The 18634-nt window shown below is 46.3% G+C and overlaps 1 protein-coding gene across 1 annotated transcript; it reads left to right on the top strand.

The window, feature by feature from the left end:
• The first annotated feature begins 12776 nt into the window (after nt 1–12776).
• Nucleotides 12777–14252, top strand: LOC123154786 (F-box protein At5g07610-like). The gene is made up of 2 exons (XM_044573419.1): nt 12777–12902; nt 12996–14252. The coding sequence occupies exons 1-2, from the start codon at nt 12841–12843 to the stop codon at nt 14119–14121; spliced, it is 1188 nt and encodes a 395-aa protein (XP_044429354.1). The 5' UTR covers nt 12777–12840; the 3' UTR covers nt 14122–14252.
• Nucleotides 14253–18634: the final 4382 nt, after the last annotated feature.

Below are 18634 nucleotides of genomic sequence, written 5' to 3'. Positions count from 1 at the left end.
AGATTATCTTCGTGCTCCCAGACTCGAGGCACAAAGTCACTATCAACCTGGAAGTCTGATTTTTCCAGACTGTACTGGAACTCATAACCTTTTCTTTGAACCACGACATCGGTAGAGAGAGAGTCAATTGTGCTACTTTTGAAAGCATCAAGGTTCAGCGCCGCTACCTGGATACGAACAATAATTCCTCTCCGACGTAAACAGAGAAGATCGACGTCAAGAGTATTGCCAATCACCGAGCCAACCGCCCACAGACCCAAGAAGTGTTAGAGAGCGTGAGGCACCCCATGCACATGGACCCAAATAGCTCGAAACGGTGTGGTATCTCCTCTGGCTTCCAAGGCTTAAACTCGATAGTGACATTGTGAGACTTGATGAAAACTACAAACCAAGTGACCCTGTATAGAACTTCCGCACTCGGAAAGGACATGAGAAAAGCATCCTGGTCGTGCGGTATGTCCTCCCACATCCACTGCAGTTGGTACTGAACAATCTTAGCAACCTCTGCCTCCACGATACTGGGAGTTATAGAGCCACCAGAAATAGATACCAACACCGTCAGTGAATCTTGTGGTGCAAGATCCTCCCTGCAGACATTGTCGGGCATCTGAAAAAAGGCCATACTTTCAGTTCCATAACCACACAGCATTGCCACCGGCTTCGGCATCTTGAGAGCAGGGCAGCGCCGCAAAGTCATCGGGTGATTAGTCTTGTTGCAAATGAAACAAAACTGTTGTGTCTCGCAGTGATCATTTGTGTGCCCTGCAGACTGGCACTTAGAGCATCACACCCTCTCAGGAATTGTTGCACCATCGGATGCCCCTGAAGGTTGAATCATAGGTGTAGGCTGCTGTTGCATTGGTCCCAGCTGCATATGCGTGTACTGGCCGTGACCCACAACCATCATAGACGAAGGGGCCATGGTAGGCACCTGCACTGGTGGCGACATCATAGGGACTACAGGTGGGGGAGTGGTGAATGGTAGAGCTACTCCCTGGTGCGTCTTCTGACGGCCACCCTTGCTTCCCTTTGGCTTGCGAGGTCGTGCAGCAGCAGGGCCTCCGGTGGTAGCAGAGTTGTGTGGCGGCCTGGCGTTGAAGCTGGGTGCCATCTGCACCCCGGCGGGAGCACCATGATGCTGCACATAAGCGTTCATGGCTGGTTGAAAAGCTGCAGGCTACTGATGTTGCTGCGTGAAGCCAGTCGTTGGTTGAAGAAGATACGGCGGCTGCGGCACGAACTGACCTGAGGTCCCAAAAAACTGCTGCTGGAACGGCGCCTAATACACAGTGGACTGCTGCACCGGCTGCGGATGCACCGGCGGGTGCTGCACCGGCGCGAAAGTTCCCGGCGGCGCATAGGGTTGCGCGACCTACACTGGCTGGTAAACCACCGGCGCGAAGCCAAGAGCGCCTCCCAACAGCGAAGCATTTGGTTGAGAGGAGCTTGAAGATGGATTAGACTCGTGGCCGGTGAAGGTGCTCGACGACGTGGGTGGGTTGGCGCGCATCATTGCTGGGGAGTGGACGACAGCCACGAAGGAATGGTTGAATCTAGGATTGGCTGCCTGCTCTGCCCGGTTCCACAAGTGTCGAAGCCAACGGTTGAGATTGACCATCCGGAGCCGATGTCCAGGATTCGTCTGATAACATGTCAGACCTGAAAAAACCGCAGATGACGGATCAAGATTTCGAACTATGATCGCTTTAGCGCCCCGCCCTGCCTGACCCAAAGAAAGCGTCGGCAAACAGAATTCCGGTGAGGCCTCCCCATCTCCGAGACACACATGCGGCAAGATATCACCGAGAGTTATTGGCGGCGATGCCCGAGGAGGCGGGATCGGGCCGATCCAAGGCTTGATCAGCGGTCTTGACCGAACGGGCACCCCGGAGACGCCGCGGGCGGCCGCGGCAAGTATCATCGGTGACACCTTCGATCCTGGCACATCCACAATAGCATCCGACGTAGAGGCCACCGCGATCTTGTCAGACCTGCAAACACGAGAAACCTCACCTGTCCGTCGAGACGACGGTCTCTCCCACAAACTAGATGCCGGTGTAGGGTAACCAATGTGCGCCCAGAACTCAGCCGCCAGTTCCTCGTCCGTCTTCCTCCGACGAACAACCGAAGACTACAGAGTAGAGGCTTCGATGGAGGACTCTTGAATTGCATGCACCACCTCCTCTGCATGGATAGAAACTAGGCAAGAGAACCAAGATCCGGAATCCGCCGGCGGCGTCGGCGACCAGCACAGCGCCAGCGTGAGCCATCGCCTAGAGGTGAGCCGCATGGCTCAGTGTACAAAGAACATTCCTTTTTCGATTGTACAAAGCAGCGCACACCCGAGCCCAAGATTGTATAAACCTGGACTTGTTCCCCTTGTTTGTCGCATCAATGACCATATTGCTGCTGACCTCACAAAGATAGAAGTTAGTGTAACGTTGTCTCTTCATTTTCCATAGTCTTTCCTCACAAGTTATGTCATCAATAACTACAATACTGATGCAAGATATATGGATATTAGTTTGTGTTGGAAATATGCCCTAGAGGCAATAATAAATTGGTTATTATTATATTTCCTTGTTCATGATAATCGTTTATTATCCATGCTAGAATTGTATTGATAGGAAACTCAGATACATGTGTGGATACATAGACAACACCATGTCCCTAGTAAGCCTCTAGTTGACTAGCTCGTTGATCAATAGATGGTTATAGTTTCCTGACCATGGACATTGGATGTCATTGATAACGGGATCACATCATTAGGAGAATGATGTGATGGACAAGACCCAATCCTAAGCATAGCACTAGATCGTGTAGTTCGTATGCTAAAGCTTTTCTAATGTCAAGTATCATTTCCTTAGACCATGAGATTGTGCAACTCCCGGATACAGTAGGAGTGCTTTGGGTGTGCCAAACGTCACAACGTAACTGGGTGGCTATAAAGGTACACTACGGGTATCTCCAAAAGTGTCTGTTGGGTTGGCACGAATCGAGACTGGGATTTGTCACTCCGTGTGACGGAGAGGTATCTCTGGGCCCACTCGGTAGGACATCATCATAATGTGCACAATGTGATCAAGGAGTTGATCACAGGATGATGTGTTACGGAACGAGTAAAGAGACTTGCCGGTAACGAGATTGAACAAGGTATCGGGATACCGACGATCGAATCTCGGGCAAGTATCGTACCGATAGACAAAGGGAATTATATACAGGATTGATTAAGTCCTTGACATCGTGGTTCATCCGATGAGATCATCGTGGAACATGTGGGAGCCAACATGGATATCCAGATCCCGCTGTTGGTTATTGACCGGAGAACGTCTCGGTCATGTCTGCATGTCTCCCGAACCCGTAGGGTCTACACACTTAAGGTTCGATGATGCTAGGGTTATAAAGGAAGTTCGTATGTGGTTACCGAATGTTGTTCGGAGTCCCAGATGAGATCCCGGACGTCACGAGGAGTTCCGGAATGGTCCGGAGGTAAAGATTTATATATAGAAAATCCTGTTTCGGCGATCGGGACAAGTTTCGGGGTCATCGGTACATTGTACCGGGACCACCGGAAGGGTCCCGGGGGTCCACCGGGTGGGGCCACCTGCCCCGGGGGGGGCACATGGGCTGTAGGGGGTGCGCCTTGGCCTACATGGGCCAAGGGCACCAGCCCCAAGAGGCCCATGCGCCTAGGGTTTGAAGAAAGGAAGAGTCCCACAAGGGGAAGGCACCCCTAGGTGCCTTGGGGGGGAGGGAAACCTCCCTTGGCCGCCGCCCCCCCTAGGAGATTGGATCTCCTAGGGCCGGCGCCCCCCCCCTTGGGCTCCCTATATATAGTGGGGAAGGAGGGCCTCTCAACACACACCTTTGCTTTTGGTGCAGCCCTTCCCCTCTCCCAAGTCCTTCTCCTCTCCCGTGGTGCTTGGCGAAGCCCTGCAGGATTGCCACGCTCCTCCACCACCACCACGCCGTTGTGCTGCTGCTGGATGGAGTCTTCCTCAACCTCTCCCTCTCTCCTTGCTGGATCAACGCATGGGAGACGTCACCGGGCTGTACGTGTGTTGAACGCGGAGGTGCCGTCCGTTCGGCACTAGGATCATCGGTGATTTGGATCACGACGAGTACGACTCCATCAACCCCGTTCTCTTGAACGCTTCCGCTTAGCGATCTACAAGGGTATGTAGATGCACTCTCCTTCCCCTCATTGCTGGTTTCTCCATAGATAGATCTTGGTGATACGTAGGAAAATTTTGAATTTCTGCTACGTTCCCCAACAGTGGCATCATGAGCTAGGTCTATGCTTAGTTTCTATGCACGAGTAGAACACAAAGTAGTTGTGGGCGTTGATTTTGTTCAATATGCTTACCGTTACTAGTCCAATCTTGATTCGGCGGCATTGTGGGATGAAGCGGCCCGGACCAACCTTACACGTACGCTTACGTGAGACCGGTTCCACCGACTGACATGCACTAGTTGCATAAGGTGGCTAGCGGGTGTCTGTCTCTCCCACTTTAGTCGGATCGGATTTGATGAAAAGGGTCCTTATGAAGGGTAAATAGTAATTGGCATATCACGTTGTGGTTTTTGCGTAGGTAAGAAACGTTCTTGCTAGAAACCCATAGCAGCCACGTAAAACATGCAAACAACTATTAGAGGACGTCTAACTTGTTTTTGCAGGGTATGCTATGTGATGTGATATGGCCAAAGGATGTGATGAATGATATATGTGATGTATGAGATGATCATGTTCTTGTAATAGGAATCACGACTTGCATGTCGATGAGTATGACAACCGGCAGGAGCCATAGGAGTTGTCTTTATTTATTTATGACCTGTGTGTCAACATAAACGTCATGTAATTACTTTACTTTATTGCTAACTGTTAGCCATAGTAGTAGAATTAATAGTTGGCGAGACAACTTCATGAAGACACGATGATGGAGATCATGATGATGGAGATCATGGTGTCATGCCGGTGACGATGATGATCATGGAGCTCCGAAGATGGAGATCAAGAGGAGCAAAGTGATGATGGCCATATCATGTCACTATTTGATTGCATGTGATGTTTATCATGTTTTTACATCTTGTTTACTTAGAACGACGGTAGTAAATAAGATGATCCCTCATGATAATTTCAAGAAAGTGTTCCCCCTAACTGTGCACCGTTGCGAAAGTTCGTCGTTTCGAAGCACCACGTGATGATCGGGTGTGATAGATTCTTACTTCGAATACAACGGGTGTTGACGAGCCTAGCATGTACAGACATGGCCTCGGAACACATGCAAAACACTTAGGTTGACTTGACGAGCCTAGCATGTACAGACATGGCCTCGGAACACAAGAGACCGAAAGGTCGAGCATGAGTCATATGGTAGATACGATCGACATGAAGATGTTCACCGATGTTGACTAGTCCGTCTCATGTGATGACCGGACACGGCCTAGTTGACTCGGATCATGTAATCACTTGGATGACTAGAGGGATGCCTATCTGAGTGGGAGTTCATAAGATGAACCTAATTATCCTGAACATAGTCAAAAGATCTTCGCAAATTATGTCGTAGCTCGCGCTTCAGTTCTACTGTTTAGACATGTTCCTAGAGAAAATTTAGTTGAAAGTAGATAGTAGCAATTATGAGGACTAGGTCCATAAACTGAGGATTGTCCTCATTGCTTCTTAGAAGGCTTATGTCCTTAATGCACCGCTCAGTGTGCTGAACCTCGAACGTTGTCTGTGGATGTTGTGAACATCTGACATACACATTTTGATAACTACATGATAGTTTAGTTAAACGGTTTAGAGTTGAGGCACCGAAGACGGTTTTGAAACGTCACGAAACATATGAGATGTTTCGAGGGCTGAAATTGGAATTTCAGGCTCGGGCCACGTCAAGAGGTATAAGACCTTCGATGATTCTCTTAGCCCACAAACTAAGGGAGAAAAGCTCAATCGTTGAGCTTGTGCTCAGATTGTCTGAGTACAACAATCATTTGAATCGAGTGGGAGTTGATCTTCCAGATAAGATAGTGATGTTTCTCCAAAGTCATTGCCACCAAGCTGCTAGAGCTTCGTGATGAACTATAATATATCAGGGACATATATGATGATCCTTGAGATATTCGCGATGTTTGACACCAAAGTAGAAATCAAGAAGGAGCATCAATTGTTGATGGTTGGTGAAACCACTAGTTTCAAGAAGGGCAAGGGCAAGAAGGGATACTTCATGAAATGGCAATTCAGCTGCTGCTCTAGTGAAGAAACCCAAGGTTGAACCCAAACCCGAGACTAAGTGCTTCTGTAATAAGGGGAATAGCCACTGGAGCAGAATTACCCTAGATACTTGGTAGATCAGAAGGCTGGCAAGGTCGATAGAAGTATATTGGATATACATTGTGTTGATGTGTACTTTACTAGTACTCCTAGTAGCACCAGGGTATTAGATACCGGTTCGGTTGCTAAGTGTTAGTAACTCGAAATAAAAGTTACGGAATAAACAGAGACTAGCTAAAGGTGAGATGACGATATGTGTTGGAAGTATTTCCAAGGTTGATCAAATATCGTCCGCTCCCTCTACCATCGAGATTGGTGTTTGCATTGAGCATAGACATGATTGGATTATGTCTATCGCAATACGGTTATTCATTTAAGGAGAATAATGTTTACTCTGTTTATTTGAATAATACCTTCAATGGTCTTACACCTAAAATGAATGGTTTATTGAATCTCGATCGTAGTGATACACATGTTGATGCCAAAAGATACAAGATAGTAATGATAGTACCACCTACTTGTGACACTGCCACTTAAGTCATATCGGTATAGAACGCATGAAGAAGCTCCATGTTGATGGATCTTTGGACTCACTCATTTTTGAAAGGATTGAGACATGCGAACCATGTTTGTTGGTAGATATGCATGAAGAAACTCTATACAGATGGACCGTTTGGACTCACTTGATTTTGAATCACTTGAGACATGCAAATCATACCACATGGGCAAGATGACTGAAAGCCTCGTTTTCAGTAAAATGGAACTAGAAAGCAACTTGTTGGAAGTAATACATTTTGATGTGTGCAATCCAATGAGTGCTGAGGCGTGTAGTGGATATCGTTATGTTCTTACTTCATAGATGATTTGAGTAGATATTGAGTATATTTACTTGATGAATCACGAGTCTGGATTATTGAAAGGTTCAAGTAATTTTAGGGTGAAGTTGAAAGATCATTGTGACAAGAGGATAAAATGTCTATGATATGATCATAGAGATGAATATCTGAATTACGAGTTTGGCACAGAATTAAGACATTGTGGAAGTTGTTTCACAACCAATACAGCCAGGAACACCATGGTGTGATGGTGTGTCCGTACATCATAACTGCACCCTATCGGATATGATGCATACCATGATGTCTCTTATCGAATTACCACGATAGTTTATGGGTTAGGCATTAGAGACAACCACATTCACTTTAAATGGGGCACCACGTAATTCCGATGAGATGACACCTTATGAACTATGGTTTAGAGAAACCTAAGCTGTCATTTCTTAAAAGTTTGGGGCTGCAACGCTTATGTAAAAAAGTTTCAGGCTGATAAGCTCGAACCCAAAGCAGATAAATGCATCTTCATAGGACACCCAAAACAGTTGGGTATACCTCCTGTCTCAGATCCGAAAGCAATAAGGGATTGTTTCTAGAATCGGGTCCTTTCTCGAGGAAAAGTTTCTCTCGAAAGAATTGAGTGGGAGGATGGTGGAGGCTTGATGAGGTTATTGAACCGTCTCTTCAACTAGTGTGTGGAAGGGCACAGGAAGTTGTTCCTGTGGCACCTACACCAATTTAAGTGGAAGCTTATGATAGTGATCATGAAACTTCAGATCAAGTCACTACCAAACCTCGTGGGATGACAAGGATGCGTACTACTTCAGAGTGGTACGTAATCCTGTCTTGGAAGTCATGTTGCTAGACAACAATGAACCTACGAGCTATGGAGAAGCGATGGTGGGCCCAGATTCCGATAAATGGCTCGAGGCCATAAAATCCGAGAGAGGATCCATGTATGAAAACAAAGTGTAGACTTTGGAAGAACTGCTTGATGGTCGTAGGGCTGTTGGGTGCAGATGGAATTTAAAAGGAAGACGGACAATGATGGTAAATGTCACCATTAAGAAAGCTCGACTTGTCGTTAAGATGTTTCCCGACAAGTTCAAGGAGTTGACTACGATGAGACTTTCTAACCCGTAGCGATGCTAAGAGTCTGTTGGAATTATGTTAGCGATTACTGCATTATTTATGAAATCTTGCAGATAGGATGTCAAAACATTGTTTCCTCGATGATTTTTCTTGAGGAAAGGTTGTATGTGATACAACCAGAAGGTTTTGTCAATCCTGAAAGATGCTAATAAGTATGCAAAGCTCCAGCAATCCTTCTGAGGACTGGAGTAAGCATCTCGGAGTTGGAATGTATGCTTTGATGAGATGATCAAAGATTTTGGGTGTATACAAAGTTTATGAGAAACTTGTATTTCCAAAGAAGTGAGTGGGAGCACTATAGAATTTCTGATGAATATATGTTGTTGACATATTGTTGATCAGAAATGACGTAGAATTTTTGGAAAGCGTATAGGGTTATTTGGAAAATGTTTTTCAATGTAAAACCTGGATTAGGCTACTTGAGTATTGAGCATTAAGATCTATAAGAATAGATCAAAACGCTTAATAGTACTTTCAAATGAATACAAACCGTGACAAGATTTTGAAGGAGTTCAAAATGGATCGGCCAAGAAGGAGTTCTTGGCTGTGTTATAAGGTGTGAACATTGAGTAAGACTCGAAACCTGACCACGGCAGAATAGATAGAAAGGACGAAGGTCGTCCCCTATGCTTAAGACGTAGGCTCTACAGTATGCTATGTTGTGTACCGCACCTGAAGTGTGCCTTGCCATGAGTCAGTCAAGGGGTACAAGAGTGATCCAAGAATGGATCACAAGACAGCGGTCAAAGTTATCCTTAGTAACTAGTGGACTAAGGAATTTTCTCGATTATGGAGGTGGTAAAAGAGTTCGTCGTAAAGGGTTACGCCGATGCAAACTTTGACACTAATCCAGATTATTCTGAGTAGTAAACTGGATTCATATAGTAGAACAGTTATTTGGAATAGCTCCAAATAGAGCGTGGTAGCTGCATCTAGGAGATGACATAGAGATTTGTAAAGCACACACGGATCTGAAAGGTTCAGACCCGTTGACTATAACCTCTCTCACAAGCATAACATGATCAAACCCAAAACTCATCGAGTGTTAATCACATGGTAAATGTGAACTAGATTATTGACTCTAGTAAACTCTTTGGGTGTTAGTCACATGGGGATGTGACCTTGAGTGTTAATCACATAGCGATGTGAACTAGATTATTGACTCTAGTGCAAGTGGGAGACTGTTGGAAATATGCCCTAGAGGCAATAATAAATTGGTTATTATTATATTTCCTTGTTCATGATAATCGTTTATTATCCATGCTAGAATTGTATTGATAGGAAACTCAGATACATGTGTGGATACATAGACAACACCATGTCCCTAGTAAGCCTCTAGTTGACTAGCTCGTTGATCAATAGATGGTTACGGTTTCCTGACCATGGACATTGGATGTCGTTGATAACGGGATCACATCATTAGGAGAATGATGTGATGGACAAGACCCAATCCTAAGCATAGCACTAGATCGTGTAGTTCGTATGCTAAAGCTTTTCTAATGTCAAGTATCATTCCTTAGACCATGAGATTGTGCAACTCCCGGATACCGTAGGAGTGCTTTGGGTGTGCCAAACGTCACAACGTAACTGGGTGGCTATAAAGGTACACTATGGGTATCTCCAAAAGTGTCTGTTGGGTTGGCACGAATCGAGACTGGGATTTGTCACTCCGTGTGACGGAGAGGTATCTCTGGGCCCACTCGGTAGGACATCATCATAATGTGCACAATGTGATCAAGGAGTTGATCACGGGATGATGTGTTACCGAACGAGTAAAGAGACTTGCCGGTAACGAGATTGAACAAGGTATCGGGATACCGACGATCGAATCTCGGGCAAGTATCGTACCGATAGACAAAGGGAATTGTATACGGGATTGATTAAGTCCTTGACATCGTGGTTCATCCGATGAGATCATCGTGGAACATGTGGGAGCCAACATGGGTATCCAGATCCCGCTGTTGGTTATTGACCGGAGAACGTCTCGGTCATGTCTGCATGTCTCCCGAACCCGTAGGGTCTACACACTTAAGGTTCGATGACGCTAGGGTTATAAAGGAAGTTTGTATGTGGTTACCGAATGTTGTTCGGAGTCCCGGATAAGATCCCGGACGTCACTAGGAGTTCCGGAATGGTCCGGAGGTAAAGATTTATATATAGGAAATCCTGTTTCGGCGATCGGGACAAGTTTTGGGGTCATCGTTATTGTACCGGGACCACCGGAAGGGTCCCGGGGGTCCACCGGGTGGGGCCACGTGCCGCACATGGGCTGTAGGGGGTGCGCCTTGGCCTACATGGGCCAAGGGCACCAGCCCCAAGAGGCCCATGCGCCTAGGGTTTCAAGAAAGGAAGAGTCCCACAAGGGGAAGGCACCCCTAGGTGCCTTGGGGGGGAGGGAAACCTCCCTTGGCCGCCGCCCCCCTAGGAGATTGGATCTCCTAGGGCCGGCGCCCCCCCCCCTTGGGCTCCCTATATATAGTGGGGAAGGAGGGCCTCTCAACACACACCTTTGCTTTTGGTGCAGCCCTTCCCCTCTCCCAAGTCCTTCTCCTCTCCCGTGGTGCTTGGCGAAGCCCTGCAGGATTGCCACGCTCCTCAACCACCACCACGCCGTTGTGTTGCTGCTGGATGGAGTCTTCCTCAACCTCTCCCTCTCTCCTTGCTGGATCAAGGCATGGGAGACGTCACCGGGCTGTACGTGTGTTGAACGCGGAGGTGCCGTCCGTTCGGCACTAGGATTATCGGTGATTTGGATCACGACGAGTACGACTCCATCAACCCCGTTCTCTTGAACGCTTCCGCTTCGCGATCTACAAGGGTATGTAGATGCACTCTCCTTCCCCTCGTTGCTGCTTTCTCCATAGATAGATCTTGGTGATACGTAGGAAAATTTTGAATTTGTGCTACGTTCCCCAATAGTTTGATCGCCCAATATGAGTAAAAAATAATAATACTTGCATTTGTCTGCATTTCATTTACTTGCTCAAAATAGATTTCAACAAACCCATACCTTCTCCTACATATTCTATAACAAATTCTCCTTTCTTTATTTCGTCCTCGGCTATCAATCCAAAGCCACATTTCTCTGTCTAGAATAATATAGCAGTCTTTTAGGGAATTGTTGGCAAGTGAAAAAAATACATTCCAATTAAAAGGTTTTATGAAACAATTAAAAATATACACCACTTCACATGAAATCTAGAGAACCGTCATTAAATAATAATGTTTGGCTATATGACAAAAAACATCAAACATGAAACAACTTGCTTAGATTCTCTGTGGACTTATCAACACATAAGAGCAAACTTTCCTCCTCGCATTTATTTTTTTCCAATTGTGAAGTATTCAATGTTGAAGTATTGCTTGTATTGTCCATGAAGAATGAAGATACTGGCTCACAAGATAAAGGATTTGCGATGGTTTAAGGTACAGGATATTGCGCACAAAACGTGACTATAGGTTGGATATTTTGCTAACATGCAGATTAATTTAAGGGCCAGCTCAAATATGAAGTACAGAGATAAGTAATGGTGTTCCTAAGATATCTCTGAATTATATATAGTTCCAGATAGATTCGGCATGCATGTATAGGATATAGCCAAATATGATAGGTCAAGAACATTTTCCTCTGTTTGTATCCGATAAGGTGTTCCTAAACACAAATTAGGCCGCATACGGACCTAGAACCAGCCGAGGAATCTGAAAAGAACTAGCCATATGTTGTGGAAGGCGCTGGTCGGTGATGATCTAGTTAATTAGGCCAGCACAACTACAATCTCCCGACATGAAACAACACATGCATACACAAGAAAAGAAAAAAAAATCTCTTTGTGTATATTCCTTCTCTCCTTCGCTAGATTCATACAGAGGAGAGCGCGCTGTCCCCCATGGAGATGTTAGCACAATATTGCTGTCGTGAGTCCGCCCACCATGGAAGACTTCCACCACCGTTTGGGTTTATCCGGCTTCGGTCTCGACTCTCGACCAATTGATTGTACTTTGGTGGCTAGCTGCTCATGCGTCATGACCACGTCACTCGTACTGCAGCTCTGCTTTAGTTGACCATGCCGCTTAGCTGCTTCCTCGACGCTGGCGTTGCACGCCATGCCATTGCCCAACTCCACGAAATGTTGGCAAGAGGGGCTTCATCGTCGATGATGGCAGTAGCAGAGAGGATTTTCCCAGATGATCTTGACAAAACTTGTATGTTACTTATGCTTCCTTTTCATACTAAGAACGTATTTATTTACCTGTGCTAGACCCGTAGCAACGCACGGGCGTTTTATTAGTACTTCCTCCGTCCCAAAATAAGTGACTCAACTTTGTATAAGATTTATTATAAAATTAATGCAAAGTTGAGTCACTTATTTTGGGACGGAGGGTGTATATAATAAAGATTCCTACTTTTATGTTCTTTTTGGGTTGATTTTTAAAGGGGTCTAGTGAAAATGGGACATGTACTGTTTAGCCCAATATACTAATGACGGCCCATTAGCCTCCCCCGTCCCTGTAGGTTTAAATCTCCTCCCCCGCCCCCCTAGGTTTCATCACCCCTGCTCCGCGTTTGACGGCGCTGCCGCCGCCATGTCCACACCGGTGGATCGAGCTCGCCAGTGGGAGGACGGACGCAAATCAACTCGGATCAGGTACGCAGAGTAGACATCGCCATGAATCGTTGCGACCTTCCTCTCCCTTCTTCACACGATCCCCTGAGACCACTTCTCCATCTCTGTGTGCAGGTCATCCTCTTCTCCTCCCAGCAGCAGCGAGACGGCGGCCGAGAGACTCACCGACGACCTCCTAGTCGAGATACTCTCGCGCGTGCCCGCCAGGTCGCTTTGCCGCTTCAAGTGCGTCTCCAAGCACTGGCTCGGCCTCATCAACGACCGCACCTACCGCCGGAAACTCCCCCGGACCCTGACCGGCTTCTTGTTCAGGGGCACCACGGAGGAGCAATTGGTACATCCAGTTCTTCATTTCACCAATTTATCCGGGAACCGCAGTCGCACCAATCTCACCTTCCTGCCCTACGGCCGGAACGCCTTTCTTTTGGACTGCTGCAATGGCCTCCTTCTCTACGGCGTATCTGCCCATGGTGGCAAGCGCCATTACGTCGTGTGCAATCCTGCCACGGAGGAATGGACTGAGTTGCCGCATTGCGACCATGCCGGCTGGGTGGGTATTGTGCACTTAGGTTTTGATCCAGCCGTGTCCCCCCACTTCCATGTGTTTTTATTGACGGACGAACTAAATGGATTTCGTCTCCCGGGAGTGGACGTCTGTTCATATGTCTATTCATCGGAAACCGGCAGGTGGGTTCATAAGGAGAAGAAATGGTACTGGGATATTGATCTCGTTCTTGTTCACTCAGCTGCATATCTTAATGGTAGTCTGCATTTTTTCGTTGATGTCAATCACTCTACCCTGTGTCTAGCTGCCGACAAGGAGGCGGGAACAATGATATACTCTCGTGTTCCTTCTCTGAATGATGGTTTTATGCAGCAGTCACAGGGCTGCTTGTATTATGCTGGTTTTGAAACAGATGACAATGATGATCATGTTGTTCGATTACTAGTTTATGTTCTCGAAGACTATAATAGTAAAGAATGGATACTGAAGCATAGCATTGAACGTTCACATCTATTTGGAGGGCGACATGATGTAGACATTGAGGAGGACTTTTGTTGGATTGCAATTCATCCGGAATGTAACTTGATCTTCTTCACCTTGGGCTGGAATAGAACGTTCATGTTCTATGATATGGACCGTCGGCAACTCAAAGTGATATGCAATCTTGAAAATGGCAATCCACCATATCTGCCATATGTGCCGCTGTATGAAGAGTTACAATCGTTACACAAGTGATGTCAATTATTCGTGTTATATTGCCTATGGAGCATCGCATTTGGTACGTCTGCTTGCATTTGGTTTGGTCTGTGATTGAAAGTTCTGATGTTTTATATGCTTGTAAGTTTGGAGCAATGGTGATTCGTTCTGGGGGCATTGTGGCTGATTTCTCTCAGATGGCTTATTCAAATGTTCAATGTATTTTCTGTTGTATGTGCTTATTTGTTATACTTTGGCTGATTACATTGTCACTTCTTTTGGTGCTATTAACTTGTCTGATTCAAATAGGTTATGTTGTTAGCATAACATCACAGCCACAATGCTGTTGTTTATCAAATAGGAAATATTGTGGATCATAACGTTCATCCTGTTGGTAGACAACTTTTAACACAAAACTGCTCCAGAAAACTAGGAAGTCATCGTCTTTGTGTTTGTGGATTTTGTTCATGTAGGTAGGTTTAAAGAGTTTAAAGTAAGCGATGTCGCCACAGTGCACTTCCCATGTCAGTCTTACTATAATGGTCCACATAAACTCCAGTCCAGAACTCTGATGTGTTAAATAAGAGAGGTAATTCAACTTATTGCTGTGGCATTTGCGTACTGGGATGATGTTAATCTTCCAGGACATTCGTGCTGAGAAGGTCATCATGGAAATTGATTGCCTTGAGCTGGAAAACCTTTGGAAAACTAGGTGCTGCTATCTTACATGTTCTTATGCAAATTTAGCAGCTTAGTAGGGTGTGCCTGCTTGAATCTCGTCCTCTCTCTGACTGGAGTGCCCTGATGCCTTCATGCTTTTAAGTTTGGAGCAATGTTGGTTCATTCCGCGGGGATTGTCGCTGATTTCCCTGAGACTAATTATTCAAAATATGTGCCTCATGTGTGAATGCAATCCAGCCACAAGGAATTGGGTCGTGGTGCTGGCCTTCGGCTAGGCCACCTGTCGATTTGGGCTTCAACCCGGCAGAATCATTGCATTGCATTTCCATGTATTTAAGTTGGTACCACGACATTGACGAGCGCTCGGGGGCGGGGGGAGGCAGAATGCCAGTGTATCTGTCTCAAACCAGACAATGGCCATTGGTCATACATTTGTGTGGTTGCAGTGGATGCGAAGGGGGAAACATGGATGAAATCCGGTGTCTCTAGTGGTTTGGTTGATGGTTTTACTTAGAGGACATATGGTCATGTTGGAGCTGGGAGTGTAGTGTCACGCGGTTTGGTGGCACTCTTTCTAGGGCCATTGCATGGTTTGATGTTGGTTGCACCCCTTCGGCCCTAATCATCGAAGCTCTGCCCCGAGGAGCTGGCAGGATTCTATGCCGGAACTCCTAATCCGTCCCAGCAAACGAACTTGAGACATGCCGAAGCCTGGAAAACTGACTGGAAGAAAAAGTGCGACCATCCGTCTGAGCGTCGCCCTGCGGGAACTAAAACCATAACATATCTACTAGCCAGAGCCAAGGCCACCAGGATCCCCCCCCCCCCCCATCGCCATCGACCACCAGTGCGGCAGCCAAAGTGGAGACATATCCATAGGCTTCCGGCTGAGGCGAGGGAAGAAGGTTTTGCCCTAATCGTCTTGCGAGAGGGAAAGGAAAACTAAAATTGTTCTTGTTTCATCATAAACCCATTGCTATAGCTCATCTCATGGCATAATGCATTTTTGATCAGGACTTTTATTCCTGGGGCACAAGGGAGATTGACAAGAAGAATTTTTCTTGGAATTATCAAGAGAACTTAGAAGGTTTTTTTTACCTGTGTTAGATCATTGTTCAGCCCATTCGACGACCAGAGTGATGAATTGTCGAGAGAGCTTCATTGTTCAGCCCATTCGACGACCCATTGACGGCCCGCTAGCAAGAAAACCGAAGCCCCGAGCCCGTCATAGTCGTAGGCTTCAATCCCCTTCCTCCTCGCTCGACGGCACCACTGGCGCCATCTTCCGCCGCCATGTCCATGCCGGCGGATCGTTCTCGCCCCGCGGGAGTAAGTCCAGTGTTGGAAATGAACCAAACCTAGTAGCGTACTAGTATGATACAGCAGTAAATTAGGAGTAGTATAGCTATTAGCCGTGTCCTGTCCTGGTAGCACAAGTTGTAATCACTAATCATCTCGTCTAGGTTATGTCATCCGAGTATATCATGAAGTCCTTTGTCAAGTGGCGTTGGGCCTGCTCCCAAGTGTGTATATAAAGTACATAAGAGCTGCAGTTTTCTATGTATAGAACCTGTGGATTTGCGAAGAAGTAAATGAAAAAGAAGGGTGCGCCACGTGCCCTTGGCAAAGTTTTTCGTGCGCGTGTGTTCTGCTACTTTGACGTGATCTTTCGTGAGGGTGAAAACCAACACGTGTTTCAAGTCGTATCCAGTACGCAGAGCAGCAGTATAAACCATCGCCAACTCCTTCACCGATCCCCTGGCCTGACCTCTTCTCTTTGTTTGTGCATATCTTCCTCTCTTCCCCACGGGGGCATGACGGCAGAGGGACTCTCCGACGACCTGCTTGTTGAGATACTCTCGCGCGTCCCTGTGAGGTCGGTGTACCGCTTCAAGTGCGTCTCCAAGCACTGGCTCAGCCTCGTCGACAACCCCGATAACCGCAGGAAGCTCCCTCAAACTCTAGCTAGCTTCTTCTACACTAGGAGCGACAAAGGGGATTTGTCTCTAGAAATAGAAGTTTGCTTCGCCAGTGTCTTGGGGAAAGCTGCCCTCCGATCGACACCTCTTTCACCTTTATTCCCAACCACGGGCGCATCGATCTATTGGACTGCTGCAATGGCCTCCTCCTCTGTCGCTGTTGCATGTCTCCGCTCTGGGTGATGAGTTCTGTTACATCGTGTGCAACCCTCTCACAGAGGAGTGGGTTTTGTTGCCCGATCGCATCTATGTTAGCAAGGTGGGCATAGTGTGTCTGTGTTTCGATCCGGCCGTGTCTTCCCACTTCTACTCGCTCCGTTCCTAAATGTAAGTCTTTTTAGAGATTCCACTACAAACTACATACAGATGTATATAGACATATTCTAGAGTGTAGGTTCACTTATTTTGCTCCGTATGTAGTCCATAGTGAAATCTCTAAAAAGACTTATATTTAGGAACGGAGGGAGTATGTGTTTGTGTTGCTAGAGGATGTTGACTTTAATTTCTACCTTGGTAGAGCGGAGGTGTATTCGTTAGAAACCAGGAGATGGGATCATAAGGAAGACAGATGGGGTGAAAATATGGAGCTTCTTACTCCTTGGTCGGCTGATGTCTTCCTCAACGGCTGGTTGCATTTTCAAGCCTATGGCAAAAGGTCATCTCATTGTCTAGGTGTGGAGGACATGGAGGGGGAAACATGAGCGAATATCGGTATCCCTGGTCATCTATATGATGGTTTTATTCAGCAGTCATAGGGTCGCCTGCATTATGCCAATTTTGAGAAAAACCACCATTGTGATGTGGTTCGACTAGTTGTCTATGTTCTCAAGGACTATGACAGCAAAGAATGGATATTGAAGCATAGTGCTGAAATTTCATACTTATTTGGAGGGACAAATGTTACTGATTCCGATCAGTTTGCTATCCATCCGGTTGATTCCCATAGGATTGCATTTCATCCGGAATGTAACTTGATCTTCACTGTGAGGTCAGCTTCCACATTAATGTGCTACGATACGATATGGATCATCCACAAGTCAAAGTGGTCTGCCATATGCGCCTTGGTATGCTAATCTTTTGGCCACGTCTCCCATATGTGCCATTGTATGCAGATTTATCACCGCACACATGATCTCAATATGAAATTGTTGTTGTCTTTATAAGAAATGGGTCTCTTATAGGAATGGATTGTTCATGCACTACTGAAAAATTCGTATACGCCGGGTGTCAGGGTCTTCGCTGAGAGCCAAACCACGGACACTCGGCAAAGTAAGAGACGCCGAGTGTGACTCTCAGCAAAGGGAGCATCTTGGCAAACACATGTTAATGCCGAGAGTAGGCCTCGGCAAAAAGGCAACCCTCGGCAAAGGAACTATTTGCCGAGGGCTAAGTGGCCACCACACGGCAAAGTTTTGCCACGTGGCACATCCGGCGGCGAATAACGGCACGTTCATGGTTGCAACTCTTTGCCGAGAGTGGCTCTCGGCAAAGATTTAGTCCCACCTCGCCTACCGACAAGCATAAAGACCTGTTTAAATAGTTCAATAGTCCAATCGCATTAAGCATCAGTCCTCATTAATAAGAATACGTATTATCACTATGAATCTTCATGTTCCGGACAAAGAAAATTCATATTGATAGTCTGTATTCTAAAGAATGGATGTTGGTGTTTTTCATAACTTTATGATCAAAGCACACCTTTACCGAGAGCAACTCTCTGCAGAGTAAGAGTTACCAAGAGGAGCTCTTAGTAAAGACAAGCAACATGACCTCTTTAAATAGTCGGATAGTCCAGATGTAGCAACATGACCTATTTAATTAGGCGAAGGTACCTCGGTGATATACAATTATGAATATGTATTAATTTTATGATCCAACAGTATCTGTACCGA

Source organism: Triticum aestivum, chromosome 7A, assembly GCF_018294505.1.
Source record: "Triticum aestivum cultivar Chinese Spring chromosome 7A, IWGSC CS RefSeq v2.1, whole genome shotgun sequence".
Taxonomy (NCBI): Eukaryota; Viridiplantae; Streptophyta; class Magnoliopsida; order Poales; family Poaceae; genus Triticum; species Triticum aestivum.
The sequence above is the reverse complement of the archived record's forward strand: the minus strand, read 5'-3'. Positions and strand labels throughout refer to the sequence as shown.

What these genes read in the sequence shown, in the direction of transcription:
- LOC123154786 (XM_044573419.1), top strand. Translation starts at nt 12,841, where the DNA reads ATGTCCACACCGGTGGATCGAGCTCGCCAGTGGGAGGACGGACGCAAA. An exon ending in CGCAAATCAACTCGGATCAG is followed by an intron (nt 12,903 to 12,995) that starts GTACGCAGAGTA and finishes CTCTGTGTGCAG; the next exon opens with GTCATCCTCTTCTCCTCCCA.